Here is a 16783-nt window from a genome sequence, read left to right as displayed (position 1 = left end):
ACATTCCTGCAGCATTAACATTCCCTCACACACAGCTCAGCCTGTCTATCTCCACTGAATTAACATTCACAGCTTAGCTCTGCAAATCAAACATTTACCCAAGGAAAGCAAACATGCACAGGCCGAGAGAGTGGCATCACTCAGTGCCTTAAATATTGACCAAGATACAACGGCTGGAGGAATTCTCCGCTGGGCCTGTCAGAAATTGCCTAGTGACTTTGATCAAGGGGATTCTGGGCCCAGGCTACAGATGGGATCTGGTGTAAAAGCCAAGAGCCATTGTAAGGCAACTGATGGTCCACCAAGCACCTGGCCCTGCTGAAAGTCAGAGGCAAGGAGGGCTCTTGGGGACAGAAGCTCTCTGTTGCCCCAGGAGAAGGAGCCCCATAGTCTGTTGCACTCCCTGAGCTTTCTGGTAACCGGATGGGATAGAAAGGGAAGAGTTTAAGCCTCCAGCTCAGCCAATCAGCCCTGAGATCCTGAGAGGTGGGAGTCTGAGGGTTCCCCCAAGGGGCCCAGGGATGGCTCAGGTCACCAGTGGGGTCATTCTCAGAGGACGTCCTGTCCCATCGCTTTGTGAGAGATTCCCACCATGAGGGCTAGAGAGCAGCCCTCACCCTGGTCAGCCAAGGGAGGGAAACCAAGAAGTCAAATCCCAATGTCCCCACTAACTGTAAGGGACCAAGTCCTAGGTGGCAAAAATATTCTCCTACCTTTGCCTGGTGTTTTGCCTTCAATTTGGCCAGCACCGGTGGATCAGGCTGCATTGGAACCAAACCTCTCGCAGACTCTTCCCTTCTCCACGGGGACGTCCGTCTTCTAGCAAAATTAATATTGTGAAAGAAGAAAATTCCCAAGAAGCTCCTTCTCATGACCCTGAATTCTCTCTCAGTCCTCAAGGGGAGACCGCAAGGAGACAACCTGCAGGAAAGCCACGGGGGTCTCTGAGAGTGTCCCTGCCCTGCAGCCTGTCCCACCTGCCCGTTGTCATGGACTCTCTGTGAGATCACCACCTCGCAACCTCCTTTAACCAATACGCTGAGGGGCTGTAAACAGCCCTTGTGATGTCACTGCCACACCCATCCCTGCCCTGCAGGGCTAATGTCCTGGCCTGGCCAGGCCCTTTGCATATTTGAGCTGTTCTCTCTATGTCACCCCCCCTTCCCCACACACACACACACGATGCGTCTAGACTGCCAAGATTTTCCGCAAAAGCGGCTACTTTTGCACCAAAACTTGCCAGCTGTCTACACTGGCCACTTGAATTTGAGCAAGAGCACTGACTTTGTAATGTACAAAATCAGTGCTTCTTGCACAAATACTTTCACGTTCCCGCTCAGGAAAAAGCCCTCTTGCGCAGAATACTTGCCAGTGTAGACAGGGAAGAACTGTTTTGCGCAAAAAAGCCCTGATGGCTAAAACGGCGATCGGGGCTTTCTTGTGCAAAATCATGTCTAGACTGGCCACGGATGCTTTTGCGCAAAAGCACTTTTTGCACAAAAGCATCCGTGCCAATCTAAATGCACTTTTGCGGAAATGCTTTTAACGGAAAAACTTTTCTGTTAAAAGTATTTCCGCAAAATCTTGTACATTTTCCTACTGCGTGTGGTAGGAATACGTGTGCCTATCTGAAGCGAGATGGTCACTCGCTCCACACTGCCCTGTATTCGCCAGAATCTGCCCCATTCTGTAGTACGAATCTGTGATATGCTATGGATCTGAATCGCTTCTGACGCAGATTGGAATTATGACCCATTGCAACGAATCCATCCATAGATGTGCATTTGGGACTTGCCCACCCTTTATTTAATAACAAGCAACAGAGACAGATTTGAAAAGCCTAAGAAGGCAGCTGAATGCCTCGCAGGGCTGCACAGTACCCAGAATGCTGTGCACCCATCAGGAAAATGTGTTCACCAGTGGCCAGGTAAGGTGTGTACAATTACCTGATTTGTAAGTGCAGCTGCAGCAACTGCCAGCGTGGAATGATGTGAACATTTGGCTCAACCTGCATGGTCTAGAAAATGTGGCCCATCCACAGTCACTTCTAAGCACCTCGTGCCTGAAAGGGCCTAGTTGGGACCTTAGCAAAAACACACTGAACATGTAATCTACCGCCATTAGTCCAAATGCCCAGTTACATCTCCAAGCAGGAGCAAAATCTGATGGAAAAGTCAACAAACACACCCAGCACATGCAAAAAACATGTACGATAAATAGAATGTTATAAACAGAGCCCTGAAGGATGCCCTTGGCAGATTTTTTAAATGACAAGGAAGAGCGCATTTCAGAGGAGAGGGATGACGTTAATAATCTAATCATTATTCTAATCTATAATCTAATCAATAATCTGATCATTCTAAATTAAGAACATCCATCATTCTTCGTGCTCAGAGCACTTTTCATTCATCAGAGTGCTTTACTAGTGAGCATCCTCATCATCGTACAGCTGGGGAAACTGAGGCACGGAGTAGCAATGCGATTGGCACACTCTTTCCTCTACATCACCCTGTAAGATCCGTGGCAGGGAGAAAAACTCAGGTCTCCTGTTCATGACACTGTCTGCAGCTGCCTCAGTGAAATACTAATAGCTGCAGTGGCAAAAACGCGCCCCTGGGCTTGCATGCCCACAACCTGCCCAGACATACACGCCCAAACATTTATGTATGCAAAGCCCACATTTGTATGTGCACAGGTACCTCCCCCACAACCGTGAGTGCCCAAGGGACTCTCTCCGGCCCCATCCTCAGACTAACCAAAGTATGCTATGGGCAGTCAGGTAAAAGGAAACCCAGACACAGAGCGCTCCCTTCATTATGAAAGGCCCTCTGAACTGTAGCCCTGAACTTTGCGGACGAGTTCTAAGCACTTGGCTGCTTCTCTGAACTACCCAGACCTCAGGATGCTACTCTCCCCTCTGAAATGGGTGCCAGCTCGCCAGCCCCACTTAACCCCCCCCGCCCCACAGAGCTCCTTTGGGGATGCTGCTCCCGTGTCTTTGCTGGACCCCACAAAGGGTTATTATTACATCATTCAGGCAGAAAACCAGCTGGGCCCCCTGGGTCCAGTTGAGCTCTGTGGGTCTGGGTTTGTTGGGTTCAGGCTGCACGTGCTCAGGGGGCTCTGGGAACAACTGCCATGTGGTAAAAGCCTATATCACGCTATTCAGGCAGGGTGTGTCCGATGCCAGCCTGACCGCGTCTATTTCTAGCCGCATGATTCCTGGAGTGCAGGGAATGCTTCACGCAGGCGTTCATCAGGCAGCTGTCAGCTCGTTCTGGGCCTGGCGTCATCTCCTTGGACCTCCGGGGGTCTGTGAGTCTCTGTCAGGCTTTAGTCCGAGTGTCTGTGAGATGAGGGGGAGCGGCTGCTAACCAGTCACGTCGGTTCTCAGCCCTTTCAGAAGGCAGTGAAAACCCCTGCGAGTCATGAAAAATGGGCAAAGCTCACATAGGGCCAGATCTGGGACTTACTGATGTCACTGGCCAGACACCAACAGAGCTGAAACCCAATGGAGCGTGAGGCGTCTGGCTTTCCCCCTGAGATTTACGCCTGGAAGCTCCCCAGTCCCTCCTCACATGTGCCTCTAGCTCTCCACAGGCAGGGAATGGGACCTCGGAGTCCTCCGTGGAGATATGGATCCATGGCAGGTGAGGTGCATGATGGGTATGGGTGGGAAACTTCGTGCCATCTTAAGCCAGGGTTCAAAGGCCATGTGGGCACAGCTCCATCACAGCCATGCTGCTGGGAGGGCAGAGAGGGCAGAGGGGCACAGGGGCTCTGCATGGATGGTCTCCCATCTCAGTGGACCACCAAGATCTGGATTTGTAGAGCTTGGGGGGGGTCTCACTTCCCTGCTTCTTCCAAACCCTGCTCCCACACAGAGATTCATCTACCCTGGGCCCCAAGTTTCCTGCATGAGGGTTCAGCTGGGTTAAGGAGAGGCTGGTTATTGTAATTGTGCGTAGAAAGATTTAGGAGCCACATCATGAATCTCCCAGAGGTACACTGAGGAAGCAGTGAATGCAGAGAGCAGAGCATATGAAGGCCCTGGAATCCCCTCGGTGGGGGGAGAGGGTTGAGGATGCTCATCAGCTCACTGAAGGGTGGAGGCTGCTCCATGCCACACATGAACATGGCCACGTATTTTACCAGCTTGGCTGGTCCATCCACGGCAGTATCCTCTCTTGAGCAAGGGCTCTTGCCGGATGCCAGGGAGAAAGGCCTAAATAATGTTCCTAACGTGTGTAGTAGGACGCCACAGAGGAGACTCCTGCCTGGTGCTCAGTCCGGGCCCTGAAGACACATTCTGACAGGTTTCCCCTTCTCTTCACTCTCCCTCTTCACAGATGAATGGGCGTGGAGGCCCCTACACCTGCATTCCAGCGCCACGGCGCCGCTGTATCAGTGCTCTGCTGCTCGTGCCGACAGGGAGCGGGCGTGCTCCGCCACACACGTAAACCTGCCCAGCACTGCATGTTCTGGACACCCCGAGGGCTCCAAACCAACTCTGGTGAGCAGCCTAACCCCATAGAGCAGCAATCGCTCCAACCACCTCAGCTATTTCCTCTCCCCTTCAATGTCGAGTCCAAGCGGAAGCCATCTTGCCGTGCCTGAAGAGGGTCACATGGTTTCTAGGCAGTGCGCTAGGCTGAATGCTGTAAGTGCCACTGTGAAGAGACTGCAGGGAAACTAAGTGAGCCTCGCCACAAACTGGCGTGGGATGGGGACCACCAGAAATATGCTCCTGCCATGAACTACAATCCTTACGCTTGTGGGAGGGAGGGGAAACCTAAGGCCAGGGGTCCAGATGTGACCCCAGGCTGGCCTGGATCCAGCCCCCAAGGCTCAGGGCTCCCCTCTATTTTTGGGGAGCCCGTGCTGGCACTCCAGTCCCCCCCGGGAATAAGATCCTCCGGAAAAGGGTGCTTTTTCCGGAGGATCGGGGCCAGTGTAGACGCTCTTTTCCGGCTTTTCTAAAAGCCGGAAAAAAGCGGCGGACATTTTTATTTAAATGCCGCGGGGGATATTTAAATCCCCCGCGGATTTCCCTATTGCGATCTCTGAAATTAACATGCCCCTTCCGGAAAAGGGGCCAGTGTAGACGTAGCCTGTGTGTTTTCACTGTTTTTCTGCTCTCTGTTGCTGCCTGTGTATGTGGTTGACTGGCTGGTACGTAATGCTGAGGTTCTACCATACGCCATTAACAGCGGCCTGTCGAAGGCGAAGTGAATGATACCAGACACTGTGTGCTGTGGACTACACACCCCAGTGCTAAGCAGGGTCTTTGGCAACAGGATTAGCAATACACTAGTTTTCTGTCTGGGAGTCCCGGGATGACTGAAATACCACAAACAGAACAATGTGGAAGAGTTGAATTAAGTATTTAATTGCTCTATGCTTATTTGTATGTTACCATGGCATGCCCACTCAGAACAGACTCAGCCTGGCTAATGAGTTCTCCCTATGGACACCCAGTCTGTGGGAAGACCAAGAAAAAGACATCTGAGAGGGTGTCTGTATCTCCAAGCGAGCATGTCTGCAAGAGCATCCGAGTATCCTTCCCAAACCGGCCGGAGAACTCCGTAAGCTCCACAGCTTGTCTCTCTCACCAACAGACATTGCCCCAATAAAAGGATTCCCCTCATCCACATGGTCTCGCTAATAATCTGGAGTCCACGCAGACACAACTGCTCTTGCAAACAACATTCAAGACTGCTAGTGTTAAGAGGAAAAAGCCTTTAAAGTGACAAAATACGTCCTTTCCTTTCTAACATGTTCACTGCACCACAATCTAATTATAAGCCCAGCTGATAAAATGTGCTGTTTTGCCAACAGACAGCAGCAGCGCATGTAATTCAGTTACTGGGACAGCCATACAATTGGCATGGCACTGAGAGCTAAAAATCCTCGCAATATTTAATTTACTTGATTTTAGGCGGAGAGACTGCCTTCCTGCCATGGTCTACTGCACAATCAGATCCTCACTTTGCACAGAGCTGAGCACAGTAATGTATGTTATGCATTAAATCAAGAGATTTAAAACAAACAAAAAGCAATACTTCTTAACACAATGCACAGACAACCTGTGGAACTCCTTGCCAGAGGATGTGGTGAAGGCCAGGATTTTAACAGGGTTCCAAAAAGAGCTAGATAAATTCATGGAGGATAGGCTCATCAAAGGCTATTAGCCAGGACAGACCTCTGCATACCCCCAGACATATGTGTACCCCTGGTTTAAGGGGTCTTCTGCTGCCAAACTGACCACTGTTGGAAAGCCTCTGGTAAACTGATAACCTAGTGTTTGCTCCTAGGACTCTTAAAATAAACATTAGGGACATAAGCAGCAATTTGTTGCCCTGGATCCAGCGTGCAATCCACTGTGCCAGGGCCTGAGTCTGAATTCCTGGCATTGCCACTCATTTCCATGCATAAGAGGAAGCAGCAGGTCTCTATAAGGCTGAGCAACTGCCCCACATGCGGATGAAATTCAAACTAGAAACTCTCTCTGTGCTACCCTTAGACGGCAATAAACAAGCAGGCGTCCCTTCTGATTTTACCCGTGGGAAAAGAGGGCAGAGCATTTAAACAAGCTGGCCAAAGCTACAGAAGCAGTCAGCATCAGCCTCGAACTCTGCGCTTAAACCCACAGGCCATTCACCCCAGCCCTTCTCTCAGACTGCTTTCCTCTGCCCAAGCGGATGGAATGCAGAATCCAGCCTACATGCAGGCTCTTTGGGGCAGGGGCCAGTTTTTGTCGTGCTGGTACAGCACTTGGCACAACGGGGGGCCGGGTCTCTGACCCAGGTGACACAAATCATACATAATGGCAACCGTACCCAAGCTATATGGCTGTGTCTAGACTGGCCAGTTTTTCCAGAAAAATCAGCCGCTTTTCTGGAAAAACTTGCCAGCTGTCTACACTGGCCACTTGAATTGCCGCAAAAGCACTGACTTTCTACTGTAAGAAATCAGTGCTTTTTGTGGAAATACTATGCTGCTCCCATTCGAGCAAAAGTCCCTTTTGCGCAAAACTTTTGCACAAAAGGGCCAGTGTAAACAGCTCAGATTTGTTTTGCACAAAAAAACCCCGATCGCGAAAATGGCGATCGGGGCTTTTTTGTGCAAAAGTGCGTCTAGATTGGCCACGGACGCTTTTCCGCAAATGCTTTTAATGGAAGACTTTTCTGTTAAAAGCATTTCCGGAAAATCATGCCAGTCTAGACGTAGCCTTATATGTATCTAAAAGGGTGTTAGGAAGAGGAGGAAAAAATAGTTCTCCTGGCCTCTGAGAATAGGACAGGAAGCAACCGGGACAAATTGAAGCAAGGGAGGTTTAGATTGGACATTAGGAAAAACTTCCTGTCAAGGTGGTCCAACACTGGCATAAATTGCCCAGGGAGGTTGTGGAGTCTCCATCTCTGGAGATATTGGTTGGATGGACATCTGTCAGGGATGAGCTAGATGGTGCTTGGTCCTGCTGTGAGGGCAGGGGACTGGACTTGCTGAGCTCTCGAGGTCCCTTCCAGCTCTAGTGTTCTGAGAGTCTATAGCTGGCATGGACGTGCATTTGGCAGATGTGTAGTAAGGGAGTGAAGCAGAAAAGGTCAGCTGTGAGGGACAAGCCCCCCAGGTGATTCTGCCACCAGCTGTCTGGGGTGGGGAAATCAAAGGCCGTGCTCCTGCTGAGGTTTCTCTAGAGGCACCCAACCGTGAATCGTGGTGTCAAAATGGCACTCCGACAAGAGTAAACCTGACTCCGAGCGGCTGTGAACGTTCAGGAGTCCCCGTCACTCTGCACAATGCAGGCCTGGATTAAGGTGACATTATCCTGCCCTGCATTGTGTCACCCGGGGCTATTTTGGTTGGAAGTAGCTGTGCCCTTATTTGGGAAAGTCTCTCGCAGTGAAGGGCAGGCTGAAGGGCGGCGATGAGCAATGGCTCCTCACAAAGGCAGCAGGACTGCGGGGAGAGAGGCTCCGATATTCTCCCCGTAGGCCCTTCCCCCCACTAACACCATAAGCCCCTGCTCTAACCTCTGCTGTGGCCATGACGTACTGTGGGCTGTGAGCCAGGTAGTCCAGTTGCTGGCACTTCTGGGAGGAAATGCAGAGAGGGCACGCAAAAGCAGAACTCACCGGCCAGGAGTAAGAGCCTCGGAGATTTAATGCAAAGTTTGGGGTAGGTAAAGTCAGAAAAACGTTCATACAACCCCCACGGCCACTCTCACTCCGCCCCCACAACGTGTCCTTCCTATCAGTCGCACAAAGCATTGTAACGGCACCGCCTTGCTGGCCAGAACGTCAGACGCATGGACGGATCAGCAGCTCTGTCGCCTTTTTGCAGGGGTGGGGAACTTTTTTTGGGTCAAGGGCTGCTGACCCACAGAAATATCAGCCGGGGGGCCAGGGGCTGCAGGGAAGATGGAGCTTCCCAATGCTGTGGGGGGGAGAAAGGGGGAAGGACTAAGCCTCAGGGGAAGATCCAGGTAACCCAGGGGCTGCATCTGGTCCCTGGCTCTGTTCTTAGAAGTCAATCAGGACTCTCAGTCTCAAAGATATTTAGATGCCTCTCTTGGCAGAAACCAGTAGTAAAGAGGCAGGGAAACACAGCTGAAGGGCTGGGCTCAGGGGCCTAGATTACCTCCAGGGCATGTGTTTCAAAATAGGCTTTCCAGAAGGGCCAGACCAATTAGGGCTCTCTCCTACCACCTGATCCCCAGGACCACCTACTCCCCTAGCTTGTAGGGTAAGGACCTGAGTCCCTCCATCCCTCAGTGAGCGACTCCCTGAATCAGGGCTGAGTGTGGCCCATGGGCTCAGAATCCCCATCTCTCACGCAGTCACTCTCTGGCCAGGCTCAGACACATCTCTGACAGGGCAACTCAATGTCCGAAGTAGCAAAAACAGAAGGTGCCTGCTTGGGGGGAAGAGGAGGGGGCCGGCAGAGACCAGCACCCAGCAAGATTCTCTCCCTTCCTGTTGTGCTTTCCCCACGACCGACCCCCTCCCCATGCTCTCTGCCCTGCCCTCATTCATTCCTCTCCCCCACACCAAGGCAGCTAGGGCTGATTTATGAGGAACTGTTCAGAGAGCAAACTATGGTGAGCTTGTCAACTGCCAGAGGAGGGAGGGAGACGATAATAAGCCTATAAATAGCCCATGGCTGTGTCTAGACTGGCAAGTTTTTCCACAAAAGCAGCTGCTTTTGCAGAAAAAACTTGCCAGCTGTCTACACTGGCCACTTGAATTTCCACGAGAACGCTGACGATCTCACGTAAGAAATCAGTGCTTCTTGCGGAAATACCATGCTGCTCCCGTTCGGGCAAAAGTCCTTTTGTGCAAAAGGGCCAGTGTAGACAGCTCAGATTTGTTTTGTGCAAAAAAGCCCCGATTGCAAAAACGGCAAAAAGTGCTTTTGTGGAAAAGCATCCATGCCAATCTAGATGCCCTTTTCCGCAAATGCTTTTAACATTTTAGCATTTGCGGAAAATCATGCCAGTCTAGATGTAGCCCATGGGTCTAGGCCCTGAAGATGGAGAGGGGGCAGTCAGTGCTAGGCACTAGGGCTAAGGGGGCAAAACTAAAGGAAGAAAAACTGAGGCTCAATAGGAGAAAAATCGTCCTCACTGGGGGATACGATAGGCTGTGGAATAGTTTCCCCAGGGAAGGCCCCATCTCACCAGAGATATTGGAGACTAGGCCAGAACACACACACACTTCCCCGGGGGAGGAGGACAGAGAGGAACCTTCACCACCTCTTATCTCTGTGATTTAGGCTCCCTCCAGGCTCCCAAAGCAATCCTGCCCTCTTGGATTTCCCCAGTCCAGCCCAGCTCTCTGCTGCAGAGGGAAAAATGAACACCCACAGCCGTTCTCTTCCTTTCACTCACTCCTGCTCCTTAACAAGCCAGTACTGAGTCTAGGCAGCTTCTCTCTCAAACACCTTTTAAGCCCTTTGTTGCTCGCCTGGGCCCCTCGTTACAGAGCACCCTTCCTTGGGAGAGGACACTTGTGCTCTGGGTATCTAGAAGTGTTTCCAGGCCAATCTCCTGGGTACTTTCCAGTTGCGAGGCAGAAGGAACAGGAAGAAAGGGAGCAGGTGTAGGCCCTGAATAAAAAAAATCCATGATTGTTCACGACAAACATCCCATCTGCACCATCTGGTGGCCAAGTGCCACTACAGCAACTGCACGCAAACCCCGTGGGTGCTCTTTAGATGGTTTTTGTCAAGTCAGCAGCAAGTTCATTATCATTAGCAACAGTTAAAAACAAGGCAACTCTGTGAAGCTATCAGAAAATTGCCTGAAGTCTGGTAATTTTACATGGATCACGTTTTCAGCAAGAGAGCTACCAATAGCATTCATCATTACAGGGGTGACAGCACAGACCTGAGCTTCCAACCAGTTATCCATTACTGAAGTATCTTATTGAATCCTACTCTAAATGGCAACACACAATTTCTTCTCAGAGTCAGACAATAGTCTACTAGAGCTACCGTATAGTTCTGCCTCTTTTTCATTCCTCAACCTTCTTCTCAGAAAGCAAACAGAAATGTGGGTTGGTTTGTTTGAGAAAGGAGGAGGAAGGGGCTGCCTACAAAGCTGGCTTTGTGGTCCCTTTCTAGATAATAGTTTTTTTCTCTAGCAACACCAGGAATGCTCAGGACGGGTCTGAGATGGTTGAGGAAAACCTGAGCCTCACGGTCTCCAAACGGGCAGCTGGAGATCAGAAACACTCGCCACTTAAGCCACATTTGCCCATGCCTAGTTGTATAAAGGGGCCATGAATTGAGGTAGCTGCCACCCATCTTAAGGGTTCAAACACTGCCAGCATGTGAGGTCTTATGACTCCCCTACAAATAAAAGCTACACCCCTACTTTTGATATTTTTAAAAGGCTGATCTCTGCCAGTTAGGTCTATGTATCTTATGTCAACTTGTGTAAGTGTTTACACTGAACTGTACCTCCCCCTGACATCACTTGCCCACAATGTGGACTTAACTATACCTGCGCAAGGGGCAGTGTGAGCACCCCCAACTGCTCCTGCCTTTCAGAAACTGTCCCGTCATGGCCCACGCTGACAGTTCAGTCTGTGCAAACATTCCTGGCGAAGGTGCACGTCAACAGAAAGGACACAGTGAATATGCAAGTGATCTCATTACTGTGGTGGCTGTACACTGATATGGCTTAGGTCCACGTAGTTTAGTAACGGAGACTTGACCCAAGCAGAGTTTATTCCCACACAGTAAAACAAATCACACTCCTGACACACCTTGCGTAGACCCCGGCCAAACGAGAATAGGTCCACAACATACTTTAAGCGAATCGTGTAAAATGTTCGTTCTGCTGGCTTCTGCAGCATCAGACCTCTACAGCAGGGGCGGGGAACATACTGCCCATGGACCAAACCCAGCCCCTGGCTTGTTTTGATCCAGCCGGCGAGGCTCCCGGCTCCCCAATGCAGCTCTGCCTGCTGGAAATCAGTTAGGTAGTGGCTCCCTCCTTCTCAGATCCTGCATCCCACTTCCACGTGCCCCTCCCATAAACCCCCCACTCCAGCTCCCTCCCTTCCATCCAGACCCCACACCCTGCTCCCCAGTAGCCACCCCCCACCAACTGAACCCCTCATTTGTCTCCAACTGAGCACCAGGCCCCCAGAAGAGTTCATGCGGCTATGGAGGGACCCCCTCAGCCTTGGTGCCCCAGGTTGCACGAGGGAGGTGAAGGCCTCCCTTTTCATTTTCTGCTTTGCTGCCATGTCCGTAAGGGTTTTTTTTTAAACCTTCTCATTTGTGTGTACCCTCTGGCTGTTTTTCTGTGGTCAGTGGCCCCCAACCCAAAGTGTATCCCATCCTCACTCTACAGCTAGGAAACACCCCATGCCAGTGATGTTAAAGGAGTCATTATGAAACCTGCCTCCCTATATTCAAAACCCAATTGACATCAAAAGCTAAGCATGGGGCACTTCCAACCCACTCAGCCTCATTAGCACAGGCACTACAATTGACAGATTCTCCCCTCCTTTTTCTGTTATAAATTGTGAGGGCTCCCCATCGTTTTCTCCACTCAAGCTCATGCTAATATGTATGTGTACGTCTCTAAAGTGCCACAGGACTCCTCATCCCATTTCACATACAATCCCTTGACTTTAGACAAACTGTCATTGAGCTGAAGGGTGGGTGCAGCAGGAATACCTAAACAGAATTTAATTATGACAAGTGAGAAGCCCCCTGCTAACTACGCTAGCTGGTTTATAGTAGAACCCCAGCACCAAAGCAAGAACTTTGGTGGATTAAATATTTTTAAATTGCAATTTCTGGAGAAAGAAGCTGTTAGAAAATGTATTTTGGTTTACACACAGAAAAGACATTTTTGCTGAATTATGCTTTCTTCTCAGTAATGTGAGAATACATTTTACTCCCTGTGCAATGGCAAATTCCTCAGGTTTATTTCTATATAAACATTTAAGGGATACCTTTTGATACCAAGCAATACTGTTTTCACGGCACTACTCCTTCAGAAGGCATTCAACACAAACACTCCTGTACTTCACACATGAACAAACAAACAAGAGGCTCCATTTCCAGCTTTACTTTTAGAGTTCAAGTAACAAACATTCTGTAACTGGAAAAATAGGCTAGTGCGAAACACATAAAATCCCAATCCAGAGTCACACTAATTATGTGTTAGGCCCCTCGTGTCCAACCAGTTCTGAAGCAGTATCCATTACAGTGGCTACTGCTAGAGCAAACTAGCCACACTTAACCGGCCAAATAGCCAGTTGTAGCTAGAGAGTTAGGGACACCAAGGCGTTAGGCTATAAGAGCATTGAGCGGGAACTGTAATAACAGTTTCATTTGAGGACAAAAGACATCAGCCGGCAATTCTGCCAGAACTCCAATTAATCTGAATTGCCGCGGGACAAAGATGCACACCCAGGTGACTATAAACAGCTTCTAAGATTTCTCAAGTATGTTTTAATACGGAATTCAAACAAGATGAGAACTCAACATTTCAAAGGCTCCCCTTCAAACTCAGAAGGCCAGGATGCAGGCTCTTGAACTTTTTTACTTCTCATTTTATTTGTACAAAATTTTTTTGAGTGAAACAAATGCCAATAGAAAAAAAACCTGCTTTTCAGGGTCATAACAAGTCAGTCCTTTCATTGCAGAGGCAAGTTGGTTACTTGGCATTGTTGGCCCGCATTTTTTTCAGTCCCTTCTTGTTGTGCTTCTTTGCAAATCGCATGTTCCTCAGAAACTTGGGATCAACCTATAAAACAAGGTAAAATAAACCAAATTGGGGGAGGGAAATGGTCAGCCATTTGAAGCGTACATTCAAGCCAGGAAGTGCATCAGTATTTACCCATTTGGGACAGATGCATCATGTATGAAATGATTTATCCTGTCACCATAAACAAATCCTGGTCAATACCAACAGTGCTTTGTCTTCACTAGGTTAAATAGCCTGCTTTTACAATGGAGGTAAGGACATACATTCTCCCCCTAGCCACTCAGAGTATAAGGAAAAAACAACAATGTCTTTCTCCACACAGAGTTTTAAACTATGCCATGAACACTGGGAGAAGTCCCCAACCCCCAGTGCACTTTGTAAACCACTGCCACAAGGGGAGTACCTAATGTTGATACCAGAGCTTCACAGTGCTTAATTTGCTGTGCTCGGAGGAAGGGTGAGGGGTGTTTTTTCAAACCCTCAAGCCACAAAGCTATAATGTGCCACTGTAGACTTAGCCGAAGTGCTTTTGGAGCAATCTATGCCACAGTACCAGTTAGCATGTGTGGCTATGCACCACTGAAAACTCTAGCTAACACATGATGTTCAAAACAGAAACACTACTAAGCGATTTAAGTTGCAGATAAACACTATTTCCTATTTTCTGTGGTCACCCAATGTTTTCACTAATCAAAGGCATTAGATAGCATACAAGGTAAGGGCCTAAGACTGCACGGGTCACTCATACAATGCTTATTCAGAGCACGAGTCCCAAGCAAGTCAATAGGACCAGCCATGAAAGCCCTAATTGTGGCACAAACGTACGCGAGCTTTACAGAAGGGTTGCATACACCGAGGTTACAAGGCTTCAAGGAAATACAGATAATCCCATATACACAGGGAACATCCTTGTGTTCTTACTCACTTCTGAGTGCAATTAAAACTTTATTTCCCCAAAAAAGGGAGGCATTGTCATACCAGCTGCCTTATTTCACAGTTCGAGGCGTTAAAGCCACTTCTGTTCTCCAGAGGGAGGAGTTTCACCAGTAAGGCCAGAGAAATAATAGAAAGGGAGCCAGTGAAGTTAGAAATACAGGCAGAAAAAGATTCAAAATGGAAACTTAGTAGTCAACCCACATATATTCACCCAGGGGGAGAAACATGGGAAATAATGAAGATGATCCTTGTCCAAATTTGAAAGCTGTCGACTAATTCATACTGGCAGCCTAATATAGTTCTCCAAGCTAGAGCTGGATATAGCTCTCCAGGTTTTGTTTTGGTGAACTCTCTCAGAGTGCCCCTCCCCATATAAATTAAAAACACATGTTTATATTAACTCTATTACAAATGCTGGAAGCAAAGGGGGGTTGCAGGTACAAGCTAACAGCCTGCAAACACCTGAAGGATCATGACCCTCTCCTTTCAGTGTTTTACGCCAGTAGTTAAAGCGGAGTCTAGACAAGGCCTGTGAGACTAAACACCGTGATACCTAGACAGACAAATCTGTAACCCAGCATCATAAGTACAAAGCTATCTACCAGCTGTGACTGCAGGAAAGGCAAGTGCACAATAGAATAAAGAGAAATGTTTTGCTATACATGTTGAACCGCTAAACTTGGACTCCCTGATCTGGCAATATCCGTGGTCCGGTAGTACCACGGATACTCGAGGACCATAGTTCCAAGGGATTGCTTGCAGCAGGCAGGGCAGCGAGCAGGCTCTGGACAGCAGCAGAGCCAAGTCTGGGGCAGAAGGACCAGAAATGACCTCTCCTGGTGCAGCAAAATTCCTCATCCAGGATCGGTCAGGTCTGGAGGGTGCTGGATCAGGCAGGTCCAAACTGGAGTAAAGTTTAAACCCACGCACATTAAGAAATGAGACAACCATTTTCAAAAAAGAATGGAAAGTAAATGTGCAAGTACTGATGCTGGAAAACTACAGCTTGTGTGTAAGACTACAGAGCCTGACAGCAAAATTATAAAGAGAAATATTCACCCCCTTCAGAGATTCATATCTCTGGGACCTTGGTTTCTTGATACCATTTCTGTGCCATTTGCGAGCTGTTGAGAAAGAGAAACATTCACAGATTAAAAACTGGGCCACAGAAATTATCACAAGTAAAACGAAGGCCCTAACTCAATCTTTCTTCCAATTACCTGTGTAGTGGAAAGTACCTGGATTTTTTACAACCAAAGGCTGGCAAAAATATTCACCTATCCCAAGCCCACGCTACTTATTTGTGTTATTGGCAGATGTGTCTCCATTCCCCCTCCAACGCCACCAACTCTTACCACCTGTGTAGGAAGTACACCACTCTCCTCCACAAGCACTAAAATGGCAGTGTTGAAAATAAACCTTCATTGTATTTGACTATACTAGAACATAAGAACGGCCGTACTGGGTCAGACCAAAGGTCCATCTAGGCCAGTAGCCTGTCTGCTGACAGTGGCCTGCACCAGGTGCCCCGGAAGGAGTGGGCCGAAGACAATGATCAAGCGATTTGTCTTGTGCCATCTGTCTCCAGCCTCTGACAAACAGAGGCCAGGGACACCATTCCTACCCCCTGGCTAGTAGCCTTTTATGGACCTAACCTCCATGAATTTCTCTAGCGTCTCTTTAAACTCTATTATAAACCAAGCAACGTTTTTCAAATGTCAATACTTTGGGGTCAGAAGCAATCCCAAACTTACATTGGTTGTGAGTGGTGTGATTCTTGGACTTGGCCATGATGAAACCTGTGAGGAGGAAACACGCTGTCAGCTCGGAATCGGCAGGAACAGCGGCACCAGACGCCTTTGCACCCTGACACTCTGCGGCGCTTCCAAGAGGGGAATGCGGAGAAGGAAGCTCGCTCTGCCGAGAGCCCCGCTAACCTGCGGGGGTGGGAGGCGGATACGAGCACGGTGCCTATCGCCCCGCGCGTTTGCAGCTGGGCCGGGGATACGGATTTTGTACCAGCGCAGGGGGCTGGCTAGTGCCCCGGGCCGGGAGATCATCCCGAGCCTCCACCCTGCAGCCCCCGGCCCAGCTCCCCCCGCCTCCGGCCCCGTGTCCGCCCTCCGCCCCCTGGGGCCGGGCCAGGCGCTCCCCGCGCCCGAGGAGCCCCAGGGCCGAACCCAGAGACCCCCGCCCAGGACCGTGCGCCCCGCCCCAGCCCCACCGCCGGCTCCCGCGGGCCCGATGGGGCCGGATTGCGGAGGGCCACTCACCCGAGCTGCGCCGCCGCGGGGGCCGAGCCGGAAGAGAAGGAACCGCCGCAAAGCCTTCTGGGAAACCGGCCGAGGGAAGGGGAAGCGGAGAGCACCGGACCGGAAACCGTTGTGCCCCGCGTCCGTCCGGAAACAGGGCCCGCGAGCAGAGAGGTTCCGGCTGGGGCTGAGGCAGCCTCAGGGGCCCAGCACAGCCCCGCCCTGGTCCTACCCTGGGAGCAGTGCGGGCTGTAGAACAGCCTCTCTCCATCCTCTTTGGAACCCCCCTTCAGGGAGTTGAAGGCTGCTATCAAATCCCCCCCACTCTTCGCTTCTGCAGACTAAACAGACCCAAGTCCCT

General features: G+C 49.9%; 1 protein-coding gene and 1 long non-coding RNA gene across 2 annotated transcripts; one reads left to right on the top strand and one right to left on the bottom strand.

The window, feature by feature from the left end:
* The first annotated feature begins 3263 nt into the window (after window positions 1–3263).
* Window positions 3264–5802, top strand: LOC149523779 (uncharacterized). The gene is made up of 3 exons (XR_016350413.1): window positions 3264–3650; window positions 4350–4513; window positions 5435–5802. It is a non-coding gene; the product is annotated as an uncharacterized LOC149523779 (long non-coding RNA).
* A 7153-nt stretch (window positions 5803–12955) lies between these two features.
* RPL29 (ribosomal protein L29) lies at window positions 12956–16552 on the bottom strand. Its single transcript, XM_089781060.1, has 4 exons — window positions 16444–16552; window positions 15925–15969; window positions 15230–15294; window positions 12956–13273 (listed from the first exon to the last, which is right to left on the bottom strand). Exons 2-4 carry the CDS (start codon window positions 15959–15961, stop codon window positions 13184–13186), a joined length of 192 nt encoding a protein of 63 aa, XP_089637186.1. The 5' UTR covers window positions 15962–15969; window positions 16444–16552; the 3' UTR covers window positions 12956–13183.
* Window positions 16553–16783: the final 231 nt, after the last annotated feature.

Source organism: Pelodiscus sinensis, chromosome 11 (assembly GCF_052426305.1).
Source record: "Pelodiscus sinensis isolate ZL-2025 chromosome 11, ASM5242630v1, whole genome shotgun sequence".
Classification (NCBI taxonomy): Eukaryota; Metazoa; Chordata; order Testudines; family Trionychidae; genus Pelodiscus; species Pelodiscus sinensis.
Note: the sequence above shows the minus strand (reverse complement) of the source record. Positions and strands in the feature narration are given on the sequence as shown.